General features: G+C 37.7%; 1 protein-coding gene across 2 annotated transcripts in view; it reads left to right on the forward strand.

Annotated features, from left to right (window-relative positions):
* Nucleotides 1-25489, forward strand: part of LOC139949664 (selenocysteine-specific elongation factor-like) — a 62094-nt gene that overhangs the window by 20130 nt on the left and 16475 nt on the right. For both annotated transcript variants that reach the window (XM_071948135.1, XM_071948126.1), the window contains exons 4-9: nucleotides 134-204; nucleotides 2382-2480; nucleotides 8313-8444; nucleotides 12325-12465; nucleotides 13177-13354; nucleotides 14951-15019. In XM_071948135.1, the coding sequence (XP_071804236.1) occupies nucleotides 134-204; nucleotides 2382-2480; nucleotides 8313-8444; nucleotides 12325-12465; nucleotides 13177-13354; nucleotides 14951-15019 (690 nt within the window). The remainder of the gene's footprint in view (nucleotides 1-133; nucleotides 205-2381; nucleotides 2481-8312; nucleotides 8445-12324; nucleotides 12466-13176; nucleotides 13355-14950; nucleotides 15020-25489) is intronic.

The following is a 25489-nucleotide window of genomic DNA, read 5'->3' on the forward strand; positions in this document are numbered from 1 at the left end:
TGTAAAATCATTATTAAAGTTTGCGGTGAAGAGGGCTAGGGTGTCCCATTCAGGAGATAGTGTTATCAAGAAGAAATCTGATATCCTTGTGGTTTTTCTTCTTCTTCCTTTTTCTCTCTTTCCACTGTTCCAGGCGCTCAGATTATCGACCTAATGATGTTGGTGATTGATGTCACCAAAGGAATGCAGACCCAATCTGCAGAGGTAAAAAATTGATGAAATGTTTTTATTCATTTATTTATTTTTTAAAATTTTTTATGAGGCATCGTCCAACTCACAAGGCCGGGCCTTGAAGTAGAGTCATCTTTTCCAATCTACAATATGTATTATGGTGGAAAGTGGATTACATATCCGTACTTCTTAATTTGATTAAAAAAAAACAACCTCACATTCATGCTGGATTGTATTGTTCCCAAACCCTAAGTGTCATGTGTTGTTGTCAATGTTAGCGCGCTATAATATAATTACACAATGGTAGTGAAGGATAGAGGTCAGGGCCGTATTTCATAGAGCTGCTAAGCACAAAAATTTGCTTTATACATGAAATTTCTTCCTTGATAAAAACAGGATTACCAACCAAATTTCCACCTGATTTTTCAGGATAAGCAAACAACAGCTGAATACCAGTAACAAGCAATATGTAACATATGGAAATTTTGTTGGTTGGTAATCTTGTTTTTATCAAGGAACAAATTCATGCTAAGCAAATTTTTGTGCTTAGCAGCTCTATGAAATTGGGCCCTGGTATTCGCTGCATGGTAATGACCAGGCTGGTGGCTGGTCGCCGTTAATTGACCTTGCAGTGCCATTGATAAATACTTTTATAGACAGAAAATACTTCTGATAATTTTTAAAGCCCTCTACCTTCACTTGGTGTATCCATGGAGGAAGGAATAGAAGGAGCTCGAACGATCCGCAAAACCGCAGAGTAACAAAAGAATACCCTGACAATGCCCCTGTCTGACCAGTGGAAAAAGATAGGACACCTCCAGCTGGACGACCGATTAACAAGCAGGATTAGATCTCTTTGTACAGAACGTGCGGTACCGCCGCTCTGCACCGTTGCCTTCGTGTAAAGTTGAATCATTGGAGACCAGAATTGTGAATATACACGTTTTCATTTACCATTTGTGGTGTTTCACTAAAACATCATGGCATATTTTTTCATTTTTTGTGACTTTCCGGTCACTAGCGGTGGTTCAAAATGTGGGTATTAGCACACGAGGGTGGTTGGTATTCAATTGTGTTTTTCGATTTGGTGAGCACAAGTGTACACAAATTTTATCAGGTCTCAAAAAAGTAGTTTTTCTGTATTATATCCATACGACATACGACACCATGGTTGAGTGAAAAACCAAGTGCGCACGCGCAAACTCACATACGCCAGGTTGCTCATTGTCTGTATAAAATATGTCGGTGATTACGAGGTGGTGTTAAACAACCGCGGTACCGCAGGTTTGACTTTTGAAGTCCCTTCGTTCGAGCTCCTTCTATTCCTTCCTCCATGGTGTATCCCAACATACATTAAAGGCAGTGGACACTATTGGTAATTACTCAAAATAATTATCAGCATAGAACCTCACATGGTAACGATTAATGGGGAGAGGTTGATAGTATAAAACACTGTGAGAAACGGCTCCCACTGAAGTGACATAGTTTTCAAGACAGATGTCATTTTCCACAAATTTGATTTTGAGACCTCAGATTTAGAATTTGAGGTCTCAAAATCAACCATCTAAACGCACACATTTTTGTGTGATAAGGGTGTTTTTTCTTCCATTATTATCTCGCAACTTTGACGACCAATCAAGCTCAAATTTTCACAGGTTTGTTATTTTATGCATAATGTTGAGATACACCTAGTCAGAAGACAGGTCTTTGACAATTACCAATTGTGTTCAGATATCAACAGTTCTCCACTGCTCAAGTTGCCAAGTTAGTGTGTATGGTTATTGATATTTGGAGTACAAAGATACCACAGTACAATGTGTACTACCCCATTAGTGATAGTAACGCTTCTCAGATTCAAATTTGGGGGCATAAAAGCTGATGTATTTTTACAACCATGTTACTTAGAAGTTAAATGTTTGTCAAAATGCTTTTATAACTGTACAATCAAAAGCTGCGGTAGGCTTATAAACAACCGTTGCTTATTACCAAGTAAGCGTTGATGCTGATGTATTTTTTGAGTAATTACCAAACGCGCCCAGTCAATGTCCCAGTGGATAGGTTCGTTTCATAGTTTCATCAAAATGTGCAATTTGAAACTGCCTCCACCTTCATCTTCATGATATTGAACCTTGACCCTACAAAAAGCAGAGGTCAGTAAATTTATTTGGAATTGAGGGTCTCAATTTTTTTCCCTCCCTGTTTCCTTGCAGTGTCTGGTAATCGGAGAAATAACATGCTCTAAAATGGTTGTAGTCTTAAACAAGACAGATCTTCTGCCCGTGGAAAAGAAAAAGCAAGTCATTGAAAAGGTGAGAAACTAAACCAAAACTAGACTTGTAGACAAGTCAATAACACACATCGGTGTATGGGTAAAAAAACAAAACTTATATTCTTTATCCCTTGTGCAAATTTAACATCTATTATAAGTCAATAAATGTCTGTCGTGGTGAAAGTGATCGGATTCTCCCCACATTCCCCCCGGGGTTCTTGCGCGACTGCTGGCCCCGCACGACTAACTGTTCTCACAACTACGGTCCCATTTAGTGGGGAGTAGAAAGCGAGCAACCAGCAGTTTGCGCGACAGCAGTGATCTCGCTAGAGCACCCGCCACAACTCAACTATCTCACGGCGTGGGACCAATTACGACTTGTCCACAAGTCTAAACTAAAACAGGCCTCGATTTGTCTCGATTTTTCTTCCTGATCTGAGGTTTGTGTGGTTGCTCTTTCCTTTCCGTCAAACTTTCCCATGAGTTAGCGGGGACTTTTGCTTGTGCACTTGTGAACTCCACGTTACTAGGCATTCTTCGCTTACACAGCTTGCGAAGAAATTCAGCACTTGCACAGTAAGCGGAGAATGGTGATCGTAAGCGCAGATTTTGGCGGTAAGTTGGGCCATGAAATTTTGCCGTATCTTTAACTGATTAAGGGAAAATGTTGTCCTCCAAAATGGCAGACTGAGTGTAGCCAGTATCCTGCACTTGCGAACTCCACGTTACAAGGCTTACACAGCTTGCGAAGAAATTCACCGCATTTCGGCAATAAGCTGGGCCATGAAATTTTGCCATATCTTTTACTGATAAAGGGAAAATGTTGTCCTCCAAAAACGGAAGACTGAGTGTAGCCAGTATCCTATCCTGCATGTTGCCTCATTGGTTTTTATAGCAGATAATAATCAACGACCATAATGTGAAATACCATTTCTTGGAGTTTTTTTCTTTTTTTTCCTTTTTTTTTCGTCCCAAGGAAATTAAAGCTCCCTATTGAAGGTAAATCTTTCACTAGTGTTAAAATGTTGGCATTGTGCCTAAGAGCCAGAACTATAGACTCCAACCCCCCCCCCCCCACCACCACACTCATTGAATTAAAAATATTCAATCAAAAATAACCAATTTAGATACATTTTTTCCCTGCCCTCAAGAAACTGGGAAACTTAACCATTACTCGTTCTAATTTATGGTCGTTCATCTTTGATGGAGTGAATGTGACAAATCGCTGGGACGTGACTTGTGGATGTTTTCCCCCCTATTCAGATGACATTGAGGACTGTATTAAGCAATGACCCATCGGAGACGTGTACACGGGAGTCAAAGTCTTGATGCAGTGGCATTCAGATGTCTGTCTCGATTTAACAATTTGGGAAAAAGATAGTTAAACTAGATTTCGGAGGAGATTCGGTAGAAGAAGGTCTTTCATTGATTTTTTGTATACAATTCAGCCAAAAGAGATGATTTCATATAAATACTTCAAGGGAAGTATGATCTTATTTTTGAGGTGAACAATTAATGCTTCATAAATTTTCCCCGCTTTGTTTTCCTGACCATGTGCGCCTCGTTTCGAAGCCTTGTTTTATACATCAATGATACAAATATTTGGTTCTTATGACGGGTGTAATATCCTTGGGAGCAAGTTGCTTAAATTGATGCTTAAATTGACATGTGTTAAAGGCACCTGACACTATTGGTAATTACTCAAAATAGTGGTTAGGGTAAAAAACTTACTTGGTAACAAGCAATGGAGAGCTGTTGATAGTATAAAAGATTGTGAGTGCAACTACTTCTGAAGTAATGTAGTTTTTGAAAAAGAAGTAATTTCTCACTAGAATGTTTGAATTCAATTCCAGACCTCAGCTGAGCTCTCGGGCTCAAGTATCTGAAAGCACACAACTTGTGCGCCAAGGACGTTTTGTGTTACATTATTCTCTCGAAACTTCAACGACCAATTGAGGTAAAACTTTCACAGGTTTGTTACATGTATTTTATGCAGGGATACACCAAGTGAGAAGACTTGTCTTTGACAATTACCCAAGTTGTCTAGTGCTTTTAAAAGAAGCAGTTTGTGGTTAAAGACAATGGACACTATTGGTAATTGTCAAAGACTAGCCTTCACAGTTGGTGTATCTCAACATATGCATAAAATAACAAACCTGTGAAAATTTGAGCTCAATCAGATAATAATGGGAAAAAAAACACCCTTTTCACACGAAGTTGTGTGCTTTCAGATGCTTGATTACGAGAACTCAAAATTCTAAATCTGAGGTCTCAAAATCAAATTCGTGGAAAATTACTTCTTTCTCAAAAGCAAATTACCTCAGAGGGAGCCGTTTCTCACAATATTTTATACTATCAACAGCTCCCAATTACTCATTACTAAGAAGGGTTTTATGATAATAATTATTTTGAGTAATTACCAATAGTGTCCACTGCCTTTAAGTGTCTTGCTCAATGACACAATTGTCCTGAACGGACTCGAACCCACTCTCTGATGATTTGGATGGGATCTTTAGTTTGATGCAACAGACAAATGACACGTTAAAAATGAGAGAATAAATAATTTGTCCTTTAAGTTTATGATCTGCGGTAAATCTTCATTGATAAATTATTACAGGGCAAAATTTAATTTTTATTTGATCAGTATAAAAGTTTAATATTTTATTTACAATAGCTTATAAAAAGTAAAGTTTGAGCCCCCCCCCCAACTCCGATCCTTGCCAAGTGTGGGTCAAACCATTCATCTACTCTGAGCATTTTCTTGACCAAGGAGCAACATGACAAAGTTTATCAATATTAAGAAGACAAACAAAAAAAAAAAAAACTTATAAAGTTCAGGAAACTACACAGAAACAATGAGGCCAGTCACCGGCCATGCTGTCACTCTTGCCCGGTAGCTCGGAAAGAATACACGTTGTCTTCACCGTTGCGTATTAACAGTGGCCCTGAGGCCTGATAAGTGGTTAACTAAACAGAGGCCTAGGGTCAGTTGCCGATCATCTGTCTGAGAATGTGACGCACATCAGTCATCAATCTAAAAAAAAAAAAAAAAAAAGAGAAAAAAAACCTCTTGTTTTAATTTCAATGAATGAAGGATATTTTATTAAATTTTTATTTGATACTGTTTATTTGTTGGGTGAGACATGCTGTCATGAACGTGATCAGGCTTGATATTTCACTGAGGCAAGAGAGTGCCCCCTGGTCATTGCCTCGGCACCTCTTGCCTCCTGGGCTTATAGAGCTGCTAAGCACACAAATTTGCTTAGCAATGAAATTTCTGCCGTGATAAAAACAGGATTACAAACCATATTTTCACATGATTTTCCATATGAACAAACAACAGCTGAATACCAGTAGCAAGCAATATGCAACAAATGGAAGTTTGTTCAGTAGGCCTGTTTTTATTAAGAAAGAAATTTTATGCTCAGCAAATTTGTGTGCTTAGCAGCTCTATGAAATAAGGCCCTGGTCATTGCCTTGGCACCTCTTGAAATGTTTCCAGTAGGACTGTGAAATTCAGAAAATTGTTCAATTTCTATGGCAGTCAGGTAGTGATCTTGTAGTGATCACTATGTGATGTAGTGATGTAGTGATGTAGTCATGTAGTGATCTTGCCTTGCCTTGCCTTCCACCTCTGGGCCCCTTCGGAGTTTTATGTGGATTTGGTTTGTAGTCCCTACTTGACTGCATGGGTTTTCTATGGTGGTAATTCTCTGGGGTTTTTCTCAAACAACTAAAAATGAATTGTTTCCATTGTTTTCTCTCTTCTTGTTTGGCTCTAGTAAGAGCATTGATAATTTTTTATATCGGAACCCAAAAGAGAGGAATCCTTTTACAAAAGAAAAACTTCCTGGCTCTTACACTCTACTGAATTTCTTTATTTATTCTGTCGACTTAATATGTAAAATCCCACTCTTCAACACTGTTAGATTGCTACATACATGTACAACATGTGGATCTGAAAACAAAAGAAGTCCAGATAATGTTGGGATAGATAGATAGATAGAAAGATAAAATGATTTATTAAAAAACTGTCCTCGCAGCACAATGGCTGAATTACAACAGTTTTACATAAATTTAAAACTTGAAATTAAATAGAAGGCAAGTTGTTAATAAAAAAATATAAAAATATGTGACTTAAAACTCTTTGTGGACCTACATTGTACCACACATCCACACAGTGTTTTCCTCAGTATTAAAGATTAAGATAAATTACACGGTCGCATTTTTTAGATAATGTCGAAAATTTGGCGCAAATATGTTCATGCCGGAAGAATAAACCCGCCTCTCAGATTCAAAATTTGGGGCATAAAAACTGTTTTTATTTTTCAATGTGTTATATGGTTATAACTTCATAGTGAAATGTTTCGCTTAATGGTAAGCAAACTTGCGTGCTTACTGTAACAGAAAAAAAAATGCTTAAGCCTTAGCGTATTTCACAGGTTAGCAGAAAAATTAGGCAGCCGTATTGCGTTTTTACCGTAGATTTGCATTGTGACGTCATTTATTCCGTGCGAGTAGCACCGGAAGGTTAGCATGCCTTTTCGTGTGCTTACGGTTAGCAGCGCTATGAAATAGAAATTGCACAGTAAGCAAAAAATTTGACCGCTTAGCAGCATTATGATATTGGGCCCTGGTGGTTTAGTGATAAAACATCTTCTCTGGAATGGTTGGGTCGTGGGTTTGAATCCCACCCAAGTAGTATCCCACAGTATGATTTCCAGGTTTGGGATTGTATTTTTTCTTCATTTTTTTGATAACTTTTTAATTTTTTTTATTATTGTTGGTTTATTAAAAATGAACTTGTAGCCAATGGCTAAATTGCGTCAATGTACATGTTATAAAGTAAAATATTTAAAAAATGAACATTAAGCAATGCACAATCGACAAATTGCAACATGTGTCATTGGCCGCCATCCTTGATGTATGTGTACTTAGTATTCATTGATTATACATGTACTTACTATTTTTTCATTAAGTCACTATAACCCTAAGCTAGGCTTTAGGCGCATCGCCAAAATGTTGATCACTAATTCTGCAAACCTGCCCCCCCCACCACCAAAACTCCTTCGTAAGAGTGACATCCACATTTCCTTTTGACATTTGACTTTTGGTCCTGAATTTAGACACTTTTGACTACCCATTTTACTGTTTTTCCCCCAATGTTTATCAAGTTTGGACAACCTTTATCAAAACAAAAGAATGTCCGAATTATCATCCTCTTTGCACATCTACAGTGTAAGCTTCTGTTATTGTTTGGCTTTTTTGAGTTGATGTCAGTGTTGGAAAAATGTTGTCATATCCACGTATTTTGTTTAACAATTTTAAATTGTCTACTTTCTGTCTATTTGTAACATTTATATTTACTTTTCTTAAAGGAAAGGTACACGTTTGGTTGTTACTCAAAACAAATATTAACTTAAAAACTGACTTGGTAACGAGCATTAGAGAGCTGTTGATAGTTTAAAACATTGTTGGAAACAACTCCCTCTGAAGTTTCTGAGAAAGAGGTAATTTCTCATTAAAATAATCAAAGACTTCTAGCTACATGTAGAAGTCTTTTATTCCTACATGTATATGAAAGAACACAAATTCGTCCAACAAGGGTATTTTTTCTTTCATCATTTTCTCGCAACATTAATGACCAACTGAGCCCAAATTTTCACAGGTTTGCTATTTTATGCTTATGATGGGATACACCAAGTGAGAAGCCTGGCCTTTGACAATTCCCAAACATGTACCCTCCCTTTAAGGATGTAAAAAATAAAAGTCAATTTAGTCTCCTTCAGGCTTTGAAGCTTTTATTTCTGAACTAAACCAATCGAAACATAAAATCAATAAAAAAAAAAACCACATATCCTACCCATTTCAGATGACTAAGAGGATGCTGAAGACACTGGAGAACACCAAGTTTGCAAACAGTTCCGTCGTTGCCGTAGCGGCTAAGCCCGGCGGACCAGAAAACGCGGACTGCCAAGCTGATGGTGTTGATGCATTGATTGAGGTAAGGAGTATGTGCTTTATCCACCAATCAGATGCTCTAACTGGAGGGTGGTATAAAAAGCTATAACCTACTTCCAGGGTTTATATTGCACTCTGCGTATTGTGAGTGTCAATGCGTCACGCTCCGCTTATGGACAGTGCAAAAATTAGATTTTAAACCTTGTGCGTGCATTTTGTTTATCGCAAAATATCGTTCTGAAATTTTAAACTTTGCGCGTTTCACTTGAGACTGGAAGATAAATTTTTTATAACACGCGCACTCGTTGGATATGGGATGCAGAAGCGCTATATTTTTCCGTATTCCACTCACGCTTCTGTGATAACTTAGAATGTATGCACAATTGTAAGTAAATATAAGTACCTTTTGCTGCAATAATTGTTGTTAAGTCACGTCCCTAATAAAAATAATAATAATAAAAACTTGTATCGTGCACATATCCACCCTGCTGGGTATTCAAATCAAGGCACAATAAAACCCCAAACAAATAAATGAAAACAGACTCAACTGAATTATTCTTTCACAAATTTATGACATAGATAAATTTCGAAAATAGTTTTGAATTTTGTGGTACAAAGACAAGATCTAAGATTAAGTGGTAGAGAGTTCCAGATGCATTGCGCAGCTGAAGAAAAAGACCCGTCACCCATGATTCGAGACTTGGGTTCCTTAAAAGGGAAAAATTGATCTGGATCAAAGATTCCTTGAACCAAAGAGCCACTTCAGTATACATATGACAGATAGAAGGAACAAGTGTTACAGCAACTAAAACATATACAGTGACCTCATGTATTATGAAACAGTATGTATCCAAACAATTCAATTTCAATTCAACTCAATTCAAAATTGTATTTATTTCCATACTTCATGAAAAAAAGAGTACAAACAATGTTTTAAGGAATGACCAATAAACAAAGCTATTTAATTAGGGTGAAAAAACATAAATAGAGTATGGAGGCATCATCTGGAAGCCGAGCCTTTTGTAGGGATGCCTGGGGTCAGGCAATAAATAGGGACAAGAATGAACGGAGAGACAATTAGAACAAAGACGGACATGATGAAGACAATAATGATGATAAAACTAATTGCATAACAATAATAATACAAATAACAACAAAAATAATAAGAAATCGAGAAATATTAAATAAAAAAAAAGGGAAAAGAACAAAACAGAAAACAGAACATAAGAGGTCTCCATAGGGGAATTCTAAAGACAGGGGTGTTCCACAAGGAATGTTGTGTATGAAATAGGTTCTTACTACTGAGGCTGTTAAAGACACTGGACACTATTGGTAGTTGTCAAAGACCAGTCTTCTCACTTGGTGTATCTCAACATATGCATAAAATAACAAACCAGTGAAAATTTACCGAGACGATAATGAAAAGAAAAAATACACTTGTCACACGAAGTTGTGTGCTTTCAGATGCTTGATTTGGAGACCTCAAGTTCCAAGTCTGAGGTCTCAAAATCAAATTCTTGGAAATTTACTTCTTTCTCGAAAACTACATTACTTCAGAGGGAGCCGTTTCTCACAATGTTTTGTACTATCAACAGCTCCCCATCACTCGTTTTATGCTAATAATTATTTTGAGTAATTACCAATAGTGTCCACTGCCTTTAATTAAGGAAAGAACAAAAGATGTCTCCATAAGGATGCAAACAAAATAGAATAAATGCCATAGCAGACATGTGTACAATGATGTAGTTGAATGTTTTAAAAACTTGTTTCCAAGTTAGACAAAAATAAATTGGCGGATGAGTATGTAACATAATCCTGTTGCCAATCTGTTATGTTCACTTAGGTTTTACATTTCTCCTTTTGGAGATTTTGGATGCCCTCTTTTGGTGGCTAGAAGGGGGAAAAAGAAGAGGCTTTTAAATTTTTATTATGGCGTTACAGCGTAACATATAGCTGGGACGTGCTTTACTGGGATCTGTTTTGATAATAAAAGAAATCAATTTCGGGTTATGCACGGCCAGTTCGAGTCGATATGATGAACATTGTAAAAAATAGAGATGATTTTATTGTGTACTTCTAAAAATACAAATTGCATCAATGGGAGGAAAATAAAGTGATTGTGAGAAAGTACAAGGGGGACTGTGGTCCTTCTGTCTGCAAGTTACGGTCTGAAGGATCGGGTTCAGTTCAACTACCCTAGAGAAATGAGACTGTCGCACTCACGTTAATAAGATCATTCAACCCTGCATGCCACCCGACAAGTTCATTGACAATCTCAAAATACTTTTGAGTTTGGAAAGGAGATGTTGTGTTTTCTTCTTTTTTTATTTGGGGGGGGGGGGGGGAGGGGTAAAAGATTCAAATTTTACCACTGGTTGTTGGAAAGGGATTAAAGATACAGGAGCTTGACTGAGGGGGTGCAGTGACTGAGACACAGATTGTGAAATCGAACCCAAGTACAATCTCACGAAAATGAAATAAACACTGCCTAAAAACTTGACATTATTTTTTTGGGGGGAGAGGGATGAAAAACGCCAGGAAGTATTTTCCATACATAAGTATATAATAATAGATGTTAAATTTGCATCGGGGATAAAGAATATTAATTTTGGTTTCTATCCATACACTGATGTGTGTTAGCAATGTATACTCAGTACTTTCCCATGTGATATTTTTTTCACAGGACTCAGGAATGTCCTGAGTATACAGTGCTAACACACATCGGTGTAAGGGTAGAAACCAACAGTAATATCAAGTGTTTCCCAGTTCGAACTTGATTTCCCGCTGCTGTCAAAAGCTGTTTTGGTTCAGTGAATTTTGCATCAAAGTGTATTTTTTTTGCTTTTGGGGTGGTTATTAATGCCGTTGTCGAAAATATTTGAACAATGACCCAGGGGAATGGGAAAAACCAGATGCGTTATTAAATGGTGTGAGGAAACACTAGAGTTATATATAAGAACTAGAGGGCGCACTGGCCTGTATACGCGCTCCGGCATGCGCGCAGGCGGCCATTTTTAAAGTCGACAAAACTGGCATATCACAGCGTGTGTTTTTTCGGCCATTTTGTAATTTGAACAAAACAGCATTGCGTAGCGTTCATGAAACACAAACTACAACATTGTTTCGTATTAAACATGCGTACAGAATGGCACATGCGTGTATCCTTGCGGTCCCGTGGCGTTTGAGCACGAAGCATTACTTGTGCGCCCTCTACAGTTTGAATATATAACTCTATGGAGGAAACATGTCTTGTTGGACAATTACCCTGGAACATAGATTTCACTGTCAGTGTAAGAAATTTGTGGATGAAAACTTATATATTTGTTCACAACTGCATAACTTTGAAGTAAAATGATTCTGAAAATGATTCATACTGTCTAAAGCTGCTCTGCGTCTAACCAAATAAGGGTTTTACTGTTAATTGCCGTTAACTTTTTAAAAGTGTTTACCGAACTGATACCTTAAAGGAACACGTTGCCTCGGATCGGTCGTGTTGGTCTATAAAAAGCGTCCTGTATCCGTTTGTTATAAAATCGATATGGTAAGAAAGATGTTGTAAAAGTAGAATACAATGATCTACACAATTATGCCTCAAAATTGCGTGGTTTTCGTTTTACCTCGTCGACAAACACGGGCGGCCATTTATGGAAGTCAACCACAAATGGCCGACCGTGTTAGTTCGCGACGTAAAATGAAAACCATGCAATTTTGAGTGATATTTGTGTGGATTATTATATTCTACTTTTAAAACATCTTTCTAACAGTATGTATTTCATGACAAATGGTTTCAAACGCTTTTCATAGACCAACTCGTCCGATCCAAGGCAACGTGTTCCTTTGATCTCTTTGAACTGTTTGATATTGATGTTGGAAGTTCATGAACATTACGAGACAGAAGGAATATTGTATGTTTACATCGGCAGGAACTGAAACGACAGTCGTATCTACCTAGTCGCGATTCGTCTGGACCAATGCTGTACGCCGTCGATCACTGCTTCTCCATCAGAGGCCAGGGAACGGTGATGACTGGTACCCTGTTGAGAGGTCAAATCGCAGTCAATGATGTGAGTAGCTCAACTGGGGCCAATTTCACAAAAAGTTAGGACTTGTCCTTAGTCCTAAGAGATATCAAAAACATACGGATAGTCCTAAGTTAGGAGTAGTAACTTGTCCTTAATCGAGATAAGACTAGTCCTAACTCTTTGTGAAATCCACCCCTGGTCCTTCAATTCACATTTATTTCCACAAACACATTTCCACAAGTAATACAGAACTTTAAATTGTAATGCGTACATGTATAAATAAAATACAGCACAAGAGTAAATTAGACGAAAGCATGTGGAGGCAAGGCCCAAAGTAAACCAGGTAGCTTGTACGATTTTGACACTGAGAGAGTTATCTATGACTAAGAGCAAGTTTGAGTGCGCACATTTGGTCCACCAGTGGTCGACCACAGACTAGCAACGCACATGCGCAGTGACGTACTCACCCGAACGACTCGTTTGGTAGTCTAGTCAACCTTCCACCTTTTCGCTAAAGTGTCACTGGTTCCCCTCTGCGCTTAACACATGTTAGAATGGAACATACTGTTGGAACCAGTAAAGGAACCATGGGCTCGAGGTTGGTTCCAAATGGTCGACCACAGTAGTCAACCAATGGTCGATCAGCCTGGGTTGGAGACAAAATGGTCAACCTTTAGTTGACCATTGTGCACACTCGAACTTGCTCCTAGCTGTTGAGTTAACGTCTTTATAAAAACTCTTTTTATCTTTTAGACTGTTGAGATACCAGCGTTGAAGATCACTCGTAAAGTGAAATCTATGCAGATGTTTAGACAGCCAGTGCAATCTGCTTCTCAAGGGGACCGCGTCGGGGTGTGCGTCACCCAGTTTGACCCCAAGCAGCTGGAGAGGGGGCTTGTCTGCACGCCCTCGACCCTTCCGACTATTCTAGGTGAGGAACGGACCCATCTATAAACTGTATTGAATAACCCCTTTTGTTGCTATGAAAGTCGCCATCTTGGAGGGCAATATATCAATGAAGCACGCATCATGCATCCTTCTTGGTTTGTTTTCTATGGCACACGTACACAAACTCATAAGCTCAAAGACGCCATGTTTGTATGGCAGGTTTTTGAATGTTGACGTCATATTCAATATGGTCTATTAAAGTCCGCTGACCATAGCATCATGCACAACCCCCGTTCACGTTGACATCACAAGCTGAAACACTGTGTATTAATACACCCTGTTATTATGGGCGCTTAATACAGTTGTTTCTTAGCGCATATTCAGTTATTTTCCTGCAAGGGATATGGTACTACATGTATGTTTGAAATATGAGAACTGTATGTTTGAAATATAAAGACACTGGACACTATTGTTAATTGTCAAAGGCTAGCTGGACACTATTTCTAATTGTGAAAGACTAGTCTTCACAGTTGGTGTATCTCAACATGTGCATAAAATAACAAACGTGTGAAAATTTGAGCTGAATCGTTCGTCGAAGTTGCGAGATATTGTTGCAAGAAAAAACACCCTTTTCACACCATGGTCACACGAAGTTGTGTGCTTTCAGATGCCCGATTTCGAGACCTCAAGTTCTAAATCTGAGGTTCTTAGAATCAAATTCGTGGAAAATTACTTCTTTCTCGAAAACTACATCACTATTTCTCACAATTTTTATACTATACATGTAGTATCAACCTTTCCCCATTACTCGTAATCAAGGTTTTATGATAACAATAGTATTTAGCAATTACCAATAGTGTCCACTGCCTTAAAGCACCTTGTTATGGTTTACAAGATCCTGTGGCGCAATGTGCTGTCAATAAAACCAGGAACACCTGGGGCGAACGCCTTCTCTTTCCATGAGTGCACTGGGATCTTTAATGTACATTACATAACACACAAAACCAACAGCTTCAAGTCCAATCTGAAGGACGAAGCATCATTGTTCAAGTGTCCATGCTTAAGGGCAGCGATGTCAAGACTCAGACTCTCGACCCCTTACTCTGCTACATGTAGATGGAATACTTTTTTTGGCTTGGGTAGTCTTGATTTAGTAATAGTCACCAATAGAGGGCGCTACATCGACCATTTTAGAGCCTGTTTCGGAAGGACTGAAGCAGGTCTACACATCTGGATTGAAACATCCAGATGTTTGTGTGTTACAGATGTATCTCTTCTGCAATAAATTGTGTTGCGGACAGTCTTTGTGTTGCCATGTTGGCAACTATGTTAACAAAACTTACATCGCCAATCAAGACTGGGGGTGGGGGGTTGTGGCATAGGGAAGTTTCACCTGGTCTGACCCCCAAGCTTCTAAATAAGAGATATATGCATTTCAACCCACTTAGTCTCTTCCCTCGACTTTAATCTCCTGACTAGAATCGTAAGGACTAAAAGGCTGAGTTTGAAAAGGTGAGTTCGGCTACAGGTTTGGCTATATCACAGCGTCTGCCTATTCGTCATCACTGGCAGACGCCCTGATCTACATGTATAGCCCAAAAGCTGTATTTTCTCACCTGATGTTCTTTCTTTTCCACAGCTGGTATTATATCGGTCCAGAAGATTACATACTTCAAAGGAACATGTTCCACAAAAGCAAAATTCCACGGTGAGTCAAACCTCCTTTTTTTTTCAAAACAAAAATGTATTTTATAAATATTTGTCCTGAATATGGTGGTTCTGTGTATGTAGACATTGTTAAAGGCACTGGACACTATTGGTAATTACTCAAAATAATTGTTAGCATTAAAACTGACTTGGTTACGAGCAACGGAGAGCTGTTGATAGTATAAAACATTGTGAATAACAGCTCCCTCTGATGTCACGTAGTTTTTTAGAAAGAGGTACTTAATTTCTCGCTCAAATATTTAAAGACTTCAAGCCTGAAGCCTTTTATAAGGCATCTGAAAGCACATAGGATTGTGCAACAAGGAAGTTTTTCCTTTCGTTATTCTCCGACTTCGACCAATTGAGTCAAATTTTATGCACATGTTGGGATACACTAAGTGAGAATAGTTGTCTTTGACAAAATACCAAAGTTGTCCAGTGCCTTTAAACAACTGTTTAGGTGGACCGAGTTCGCAAAGAATGAGGAGCGCTCAGTATTTTGTCCTGCAAGGTATGTGGAGCTACGTTTTGAAGTATGACACCCAGTCCTTTAAAACATACACCATTTAATGGTTTACAAGGTGCTGTGGCGCAATATCCTGAGCACTGATCAAACCAGGAACACCGGGCAAGCCCCTTCTCTTTTCAATAAGTGCACTGGGTTCTTTTACATGCGTTATACAACACACAGGACCAACAGCTTTACGTCCCATCCGAAGGAAAAAGCAATGGTGAAGTGTCTTGCTTAAGGACACTCTGCTAATCAGAAACACTCGAGTTTGAATTCAGTGCTCTTAAACGCTCCGCCACAACACATCCTGTTGTCATGACATTATTCAACATGTTTAATAAATATATAAAAACAAGACGTTGGACTTTTCTGGCCTGACACTAAAATCACCGGTCCCGGTCCTGTGTGTGGTCCCGTGAGCCTTGTCTTTATCCCCGATGCAAATTTAACATCTATTGTCTATTATATCGTTGCGGTACCTGCTGCCAAAACATAGGATTCGAACTGCCTCTAGCTCCTGGGCAACCTCGGTAGTCTTGTTGGTAAGACACTGCTCTAGAATTGGAAGGGTTGTGGGTTCGAATCCCACAACCCCGAGTAACATGCCTGTGATATTTTTTCACAGGATTCGGGAAAGTACTGAGGATACAGTGCTAACAAACATTGGTGTATGGGTAAAAACCAAAATTAAAACTGAAAAGCAAAGAATCACTTGTTTTAATCCAATGAATGTTGGGATTGAACAAAGACTTGACTGGAGTCAGTTCTTTGTTTAACCCCAAAACTCATTTCAAAATTTACCCAGTCAGTTTCCCTTGTGGTTTATATTAAACCAATGAAGACGTATACAAAAAAAACTAACATCAACAAATTACATTTCAAAAGGTGGTCGCAAAGGTTGCCAATAATCCATAGTGAATATGTCCATGCAGGAAAAATAATCCCTAATGGGATAAAAACACATTCCCATCAACCATATCCTCATACCACACTAACTCAAAAAAGGCGGAAAATAAAAACTCAATTAATCAGCAACTGTTATTTATAAGCCGACTTTCTTTATTCCGACCACGAGTTTACTTTATATACTAGCTATGCCAATATCTAAGTTGTAATTTAGTTGTAAAAGTTTTTTCATATTGTTGTATTGTTCTATGTTTTGTTATTGTATAAGTGGGGTCTCTACTCGACAAGCTGATGCTTCTCGGAGACCTCCATCCTCACACAAAATTCTGTTGTACTTATGTCTTCCTTAATCATTATAATAAAATGTAAATTATATCACTTTTCTTTGTGTGTGGTAAAAATAAAAGAAATGAATGAATGAAACACAGTTTAAAAAGCATTTCTGCGGTAAAGCTTTTCAGATTCAAATCATGTGGCATAAAACTATTACCTTAATTATTGGTTTTTACCCATACACCGCTGTGTGTGAGCACTATATACTCAGTACTTTCCCGAGTCCTGTGAAAAAATATCAGAGGCATGTTACTCGGGTGGGATTCGAACCCACAACCCTTGCAATTCCAGAGTAGTTTCTTACCAACTAGACTATCGAGATTGCCGGTAGCTAGAGGCTTACTATTATCCTTTTACTATAAAGCACATTACTTTGAAGTGAAATGTTTCTCAATTTGCTTTTTACTATCGAAAGCTGCTGTACGCTTCTGTTAAGTTTCATGTGTTCGTCTGTCCTTGTTGGCCCTTGTCTTTGTGAGTCTCGTATGCAGTGTTAGTCTGTTGGCCCTTGTCTTTGTGAGTCTCGTATGCAGTGTTAGTCTGTTGGCCCTTGTCTTTGTGAGTCTCGTATGCAGTGTTAGTCTGTTGGCCCTTGTCTTTGTGAGTCTCGTATGCAGTGTTAGTCTGTTGATAGTTTAGGGCGCGAAAGCGAAGGCTTCGCCCAATCATAAGTGTTGCCCTTCCGACTTGTGTTGGCTACTCTTTATTGCTGTCACTGTTAACATTGTGAAACACCAATGATGTATTATATCACAAGAGGGCAACACCAAAATAAAGGTTTGATTGAATTGAATTGAATTACATTTAATTGAGTGATTACAACACAGATAACCTACCCTTTAACTGACAGTAGTGGGTCAACGTAATTAACTTCAAACGAAAGACGTTTCTTCAAGGGCATGCGATCAAATATTGAAATTGAGTGGCAGTCATTCATTGGAGAACAATGGTCACAATTATACCGCACTTAGAAAAGGTTAATGACTACGCTTTGATGGATAGTTAAAAAACTATCTTTATTTGTAAATTGCGTGATTATTTTTGAACTACCCATCAAAGCGTAGTCATTAACCTTTTCTAAGTGCGGTATAATTGTGACCATTGTTCTCCAATGAATGACTGCCAATCAATTTCTATTTCAATACCTCCCTGTAATTCCCCGATCGCAATCGACAAATCCCTGTGTGTCTTAAAGGCAGTGGACACTATTGGTAATTGTCAAAGACTAGCTTTCACACTTGGTTCATCTCAACATAAGCATAAAATAACAAACTTGTGAAAATTTGAGCTCAATCGTTTATCGAAGTTGCGAGATAATAATGAAAGAAAAAAACACCCTGATCACACGAAGTTGTGTGCATTTAGATGGTTGATTTCGAGACCTCAGGTTCTAAATCTGAAGTCTCGAAATCAAATTCGTGGAAAATTACTTCTTTTTCGAAAACTATGGCACTTCAGAGGGAGCCGTTTCTGACAATGTTTTATACCATCAACCTCTCCCCATTACTCGTCACCAAGAAAGGTTTTATGCTAAAAATTATTTCGAGTAATTACTAATAGTGTCCATTGCCTTTAACTGACAGGAGTGGGTCAACGTAATTAACTTCAAACGAAAGACGTTTCTTCAAGGCCATACGATCAAATATTGATAAAACCCACCAATTTATTTGTAAATTGCGTGATTATTTTTTAACTATCCATCAAAGCGTAGTCATTAACCTTTTCTAAGTGCGGTATAATTGTGACCATTGTTCTCCAATGAATGACTGCCACTCAATTTCTATTTCAATACCTCCCTGTAATTCCCTAATCGCAATCGACAAATCCCTGTGCGTCTTAATATATCATGATGTTGCTGCCCCTTCCCCCCCCCACCACCACCGAAAAAACAAAATCAAATATCTTTTTCGCCGTTTGCAGCTGGTTTTCCGCAGCGAGCAGATAGTGTTTGTTTATTCTAGTGCGTCCACAGTGCGCTGCTCCAACGATAACTCTGCCTAGGGGTTGGAGATTACTGCATAGGGGTTGGAGATTACTGCAGTTCAGATTCCCGTGCGAGTTACCCTACTCACCCCCCCCCCCACCCTACCTTAAAGCCATTGGACACTTTCAGTAAACAGTATTGTCCAAAAGCCCACACTTCGTGTATCACAACTTATATATAGAATAACAAACCTGTGAAAATTTAGGCTTAATCAGTCATTGGAGTCGGGAGAAAACAACGGGAAAACCCACTCTTGTTTTTGCACGTTTCGCGCGTGTCTACTATAAATCCGTAGTTCTCGATGTCGACAATTGATAATTGTTTCAATGTTTTCTCAAAAAGTTAAGCATTTCATTGAATAACATTTCAAGAGAAGTCTTATACCATTACCTTCTTTAAACCCTGTAAGTTATTTGTAAACTGTGAACTTTTTTCTTTTTTTCTGTTCCAAAAGTGTATAATGGCTTTAAACAAAAACAATATGTATTTCATAACGTAGCCTCAGGTTGGGGATAAATCAAATCCGATATCTACGCAACAGGCTTGCCAACTTTGTGAGTGCGTGTGTGTTTCTAAATAGTGAACTATCACGCTGATTGACTAAAGGATTGTGTTTTATTATGTTGTAGAAGTTGATAGTTTTTTCGTTGGGGGAGGGGGGGGGGGGGGACATTGTTGATGTATTGACTGAGTTACTGTAACCCTATAAAGGATGACCTAGATTGTGAAGGGTAGTCCGGAGGGGAGATATGATCTGATCTGAGTTTGAGATATTGATAATATTTAATACTTGAACTGTTATTAGGAACGGTTTCTTTTGTGTTGTTCACCTTTTTTTTCTTTTTCACTGAAAGGATTTGGGTAGTTTTTGTAACACAAAACACAATGTCCACTGATTTACATTAAACTTACACAGTTTGAACGGATGAGGTGCGGTAGTTTTTGAGAAATGAGTAAAACAATGTCACGAAAGTGCAATTTTCATGCTAAAATAATTTTAGTCTCACTGAGACAAATTCTCAAAAACTACAGCACCTCAGCAAGTAATATTCTTTAAATTGTGTACGTTTAATGTAAATCTGGACATTGTGTTTGCTGTCCTACAAAAAGTACACAGAGAATAATACAATTTAAAAAAAAATTTAACTTTTAAATTTGAAATCTTTACAATCTTGTGTTGAAAATGGGAAAGTTTTACTCTAGAAAAAGAATAAAATAAAATTATAGTTGATTGATATAATTTATACAGTGCAGGTGTTGATGGAGGATCTTACCCATGTATGACATCATCGATAACCCCACTTTGTGGAAATGAAGGGGGTCAAAGGTCATTCCCCTTTCTAGATTTTGAAACTCATCAACGTTGAAAATTATTTACATATAAGGACACAATTTATTACTATTGCAAAATGAACATTCGTATAAATATTCGTCTATTGAACAAAGAGGTACGAAGAACCTCTAGAATAATAATTAAAGGAGACACAATGAAACAACGAGACAAACATTGAGGCATATTCAAAAGACAAGGCTTTTAAACAAAATACTTTCCTTCAGAACAGAACTGAAGTTACAACAGAACGACAGACGAGAACGAAACAGGACAAACAAACAAAGAAAATGATACTTAAAGACGATGGACACTATTGGTAATTGTCAAAGACCAGTCTTCTCACTTAGTGTATCTCATCATATGCATAAAATAACAAACCTGTGAAAATTTGAGCTCAATTGGTCGTCGAAGTTGCGAGAAAATAATGAAAGAAAAAACACCCATGTCACACGTAGTTGTCTGTGTTTAGATGGTTGATTTCAAGACCTCAAATTCGAAATCTGAGGTCTCAAAATCAAATTCGTGTAAAATCACTTCTTTCTGTCATTAGATTTTTAATTGTTTTCCCCCGCAAATTGACCTTTCTAGAAGTACCACTTTAAAGGGACACGTTGCCTTGGATCGGTCGAGTTGGTCTTTGAAAAGCGTTTGTAACCGTTTTTTATAAAATGCATATGGGTAGAAAGATGTTGTAAAAGTAGAATACAATGATCCACACAAACATGCCTCGAAATTGCGTGGTTTTCCTTTTACCTCGTCGACTAACACGTCGGCCATTTATGGGGGTCAAAATTTTGACTCCCATAAATGGCCGACCATGTTAGTTCGCACAGTAGAAGGAAAACCACGCAATTTCGAGGCAAACTTGTGTGGATCATTGTATTCTACTTTTATAACATCTTTCCAACTATATGCATTTTATAAAAAACAGTTAAAAACGCTTTTGTTTTGACCAACTCGTCCGATCCAAGGCAACGTGTTCCTTTAACAAAGGGATATAGCGTACGCAGATCGTGGGTGTGTGTGACATCTGGAAGCGCTTCTTTTTTTTTACAAAGTGACCTATCTTGACAGCACGATAGGTCACTTTCGCAATCTGCAAGCGAATCTTTGTTTTTGTTTTCATTTTCACTAAGAGGTGTTAGTGTTTAGGAATTAATTACTTATTAAAATAGTTGCTGGGATGAAAAGACATTAAAAGCCATGTATGAGTAAAGTAATCAGCATTATTTTTGTCTTAATTTTTTTTTTTATAGAGATAACCTAAACTAGCTGTTTGAAAAATTGTGCAACTTAATAGTGCGAGATAATAATGAAATAAAAACACCCTTGTCACAAGAAGTTGTGTGCATATAGTTGCTTGATTTCGAGACCTCAAAATCCAATTCGGAGGTCTTGAAATCAAATTCGTGGAAAATTACTTCTTTCTCAAAAACTACAGTTCTTCAGAGAGCGTGGTTGCCACAACGTTTTGACCTATCAACAGCTCTCCATTACTGGTTACCTAGTAAGGTTTTATGCTAATAACTATCTTGAGTAATTACCAATAGTGTCCACTGCCTTTTAAATAAAATTCAAAATTTCAATCTGCAACTTGGATTAAAAGAAAAAAGAAAAAAAAAAGAAAAAACCCAGATGTCAGTCAGCAAATTAATGTTCATAGTACCGGGGAACGAAAATGCTATTGCTACGCCCCTGCATCTTTCCTAAAGTCATAAGCATAACTAATTATACATCATCTCCAAACGCCCTCGACAAAAACCCCGAGGATGCAAAAGACATTTAAAAACAAAGACAAAAAAACACAGTAGCAATTTGTTACTCTCCGTTGGAGCGTGAGGAGACGAGAACTTAATATCTTGGATGCTTTCAGGGCGTTTTATTCCAGTACTTCATTAAACCTCCTTGTTCATCTTGTATAGTTGGCAATTAATAACAGAGGGTGGTTCTGACAATCCAGATTGAATGCCTGACAACTGCAGACTGTTCAGCTTAGTTAGACAGTTAACAAGTTGTGGGTTATTAAAAAAAGAAGAAGGGGGGAGGAATATTAAAGCAATTGCACAACATTGGTAAACAGTATGGTCCAAAGGCCCACACTTTGTGTATCACCACTTACATATAAAATAACAAACCTGTGAAAAATAACAGGAAAACCCACCCTTGTTTCGGCTTGTTTCGCCGTGTCATGACATGTGTTTAAAATAAATCCTTTATTCTCGATATCGAGAATTGATAATTGTTTTAATGTTTTCTCAAAAAGTAAAGCATTTCATGGAATAATATTTCAAGGGAGGTCTTTCACAATTACCTTCTGTAAACCCTGTAAGTTATTTGTAAATCTGTGAACTTTTAATTTTTGCTCTGTTCAGAAAGTGTCCAATGGCTTTAAAGGGTAAAAAAGCCTGTCACTGTTTTTATTTCTTTTGTGGATGATTAAGTGCAATAGATGTAATAGCAGGATTTGAAACTTTGCATGGTGGAGATACAATCTAGTAAGGTTTGCAGTAACACCATGTACATGAGTAAGATTTGAAACTTTGCATGGTGGAGATACAATCTAGTAAGGTTTGCAGTAACACCATGTACATGAGTAGGATTTGAAACTTTGCATGTTGGAGATACAATCTAGTAAGGTACTGTAACACCATGTACATGAGTAGGATTTGAAACTTTACATAGTGGAGATACAATCTAGTAAGTTTTGCAGTAACACCATGTAAATGAGTAGGATTTGAAACTTTGCATGGTGGAGATACAATCTAGTAAGGTTTGTAGTAACACCATGTACATGAGTAGGATTTGAAACTTTACATAGTGGAGATACAATCTAGTAAGGTTTGCAGTAACACCATGTAAATGAGTAGGATTTGAAACTTTGCATGGTGGAGATACAATCTAGTAAGGTTTGCATTAACACCATGTACATGAGTAGGATTTGAAACTTTGCATGGTGGAGATACAATCTAGTTAGGTTTGCAGTAACACCATGTACATGAGTAAGATTTGAAACTTTGCATGGTGGGGATACAATCTAGTAAGGTTTGCAGTAACACCATGTACATGAGAAGGATTTGGAACTCTGAACTCTGCTCTATTTCTTCGTGGTTTAAAGCAAACAAACTTTCTTTAAATCACAACAAAACTAACTTTATTCTCTTTACCAAGTCAGCTCGTCCACTAGAGATTTTCTTGCCTCAACTGGTTATTGACAATATTCCCATCAACAGGGTATCTTCTGCAAAATTTCTGGGCGTTACCATTGATCAAAGCCTTTCCTGGACAGAACACATTTCTTCTATTTCTAAAACCGTTTCCCGAAACACAGGCGTTCTATCTAAACTCCGCTTCTTTCTTCCAGCTACCTCTATGCACTTACTGTACAACTCTCTTATTCTACCGTATTTGAATTATTGTAACATTGTCTGGGCGCATACCAGCAATAGTAAATTGAACGCCTAATTGTCTGTTATCCAAAAAAGGGCCATTCGAATATGCACTTTTTCTCATTTCCGGGACCACTCTGCACCCCTTTTCGCGCGTTTATGCACCCTTACTCTTACTGACATCAATAAACTTCAAACTGGCATTTTTATGTTCAAATATACTAATAATCTCCTTCCTCGAACATTTTCCACTTCAGTCCATGACTACTCAACCAGATCCCGTAATAACCTGTTTCTTTCTTTTCACCCGCACCCTGTACTCTAGCAACACCCTTCGATTCACTGGTCCACGTCTTTGGAATGCTATCTCTAGCAATTTAAGAACAATGCCATCCGTGGGTCGATTTAAGATCTCTTACAAAAGAGTCCTCCTCTCCCACTATGTAACATTGCTTTTCTCTCCACTTATTTATTTTCTTTTGTCGTCTTCAGTTAGCCTGGTTCAACATTCTTTGTGTTTTTGTCGTCAGCATTTTGTATTGTCATTGTATAATTGTCTTGCCCTTGTTTCTTCTTCGATGTTTATTTGTTTGTTTGCTTGTTTGTTTGTTTGTTTGTTTGTTTGTTTGTTTTCTTGTCTGTATAAAGGCTGTTGTCTACAAGCCACGGCTTAACTAACAGCCTCATGCTCTCGCTCCTGTATTGTACATAGTTAATTCCTAGTTATTAATTTATTATTTGCTTTTAGTTTACATGTATATTGTTTTTCTGTATAATTTAATACACTTTAGATTTGTTAAATTTCTATGTACTGTTTAATTCTCACAATTTTTTTTTTTTTCTCAACAAGAGTATGGAAATGGACTAAACGTGTATTGAATTGAATTGAATTGAATTGAACTTTGCATGGTGGATACAATCTAGTAAGGTTTGCAGTAACACCATGTGCATGATTTAGGATTTGAAACTTTGCATGGTGGAGATACAATCTAGTAATGTTTGACCTCGTGTGCAATCCATACATATGTGTAAACCTTGGGAACTTTGGGCTATCCATGATAAAAGTTGTGATCCATGGAAAGACAAAATCAATCTTCAATTAATACATTAAATAGCAACCAACCAATTGGCAGAAAAGTCATAAACATTATAAGCTACTTTTATTTTTTTAGTGTTTTTCCAAGTCTTCTGTGTGCACCCCTTTCACAGTGTACAAATCTGATTTTTTTTTTTTTTTGCACTGCGCTGTTTTTGTTGTTGCATGTATCATAGCCAAGTGTTCAATCGCTAAACTCGAGTTCTGGTGTTTCTGATCAGCTGAGTGTGGGTATGAAAACCTATCTGACACTTGTGTCCTTAAGTATAGGACACTTATTTCTTCTCCCTTTGGACAGGAAATGTAATGCTGTAGGTCCAGTGCATTGTGTATATGCGTATTAAAAAGAACCCAGTTATATAGACTTAGAGAAGGGGTTTGCCCCTGGTGTTTTCTGGCATGGTTGACTTGTGATTGTGCTGCATCATTTTTGCAAACCCCTACCCCAAGGCGCTGTATTAATGGGTCTCATGATTCATAAATGTAGCATACCCGTCTTAAAGGGAAGTTCTCACTTGGTGTATCCCATCATATGCATAAAATACACGTTAACAAGCCTGTGAAAATTTGGGCTCAATCGATCATCGAAGTTGCGAGATAATAATGAAAGAAAAAAACACCCTTAATGGACAAATTTGTGTGCTTTCAGATACACGTAGGAATAAAAGACTTCTAGCTTGAAGTCTTTTATTATTTTAGTGAGAAATTACCTCTTTCTCAAAAACTACATTACTTCAGAGGGAGTCGTTTCCCACAATGTTAAAACTATCAACAGCTCTCCAATGTTTGCTACAAGTCAGTTTTTAAGTTAATAATTGTTTTGAGTAATTACCAAACATGTACCTTCACTTTAAAGGGAAATAATACCTTTTCGTTTTTGTGGAACCATTTGATTGGTATATCCTCAATAGTATTCATACGG

This window comes from Asterias amurensis, chromosome 2, assembly GCF_032118995.1.
Source record: "Asterias amurensis chromosome 2, ASM3211899v1".
Taxonomy (NCBI): domain Eukaryota; kingdom Metazoa; phylum Echinodermata; class Asteroidea; order Forcipulatida; family Asteriidae; genus Asterias; species Asterias amurensis.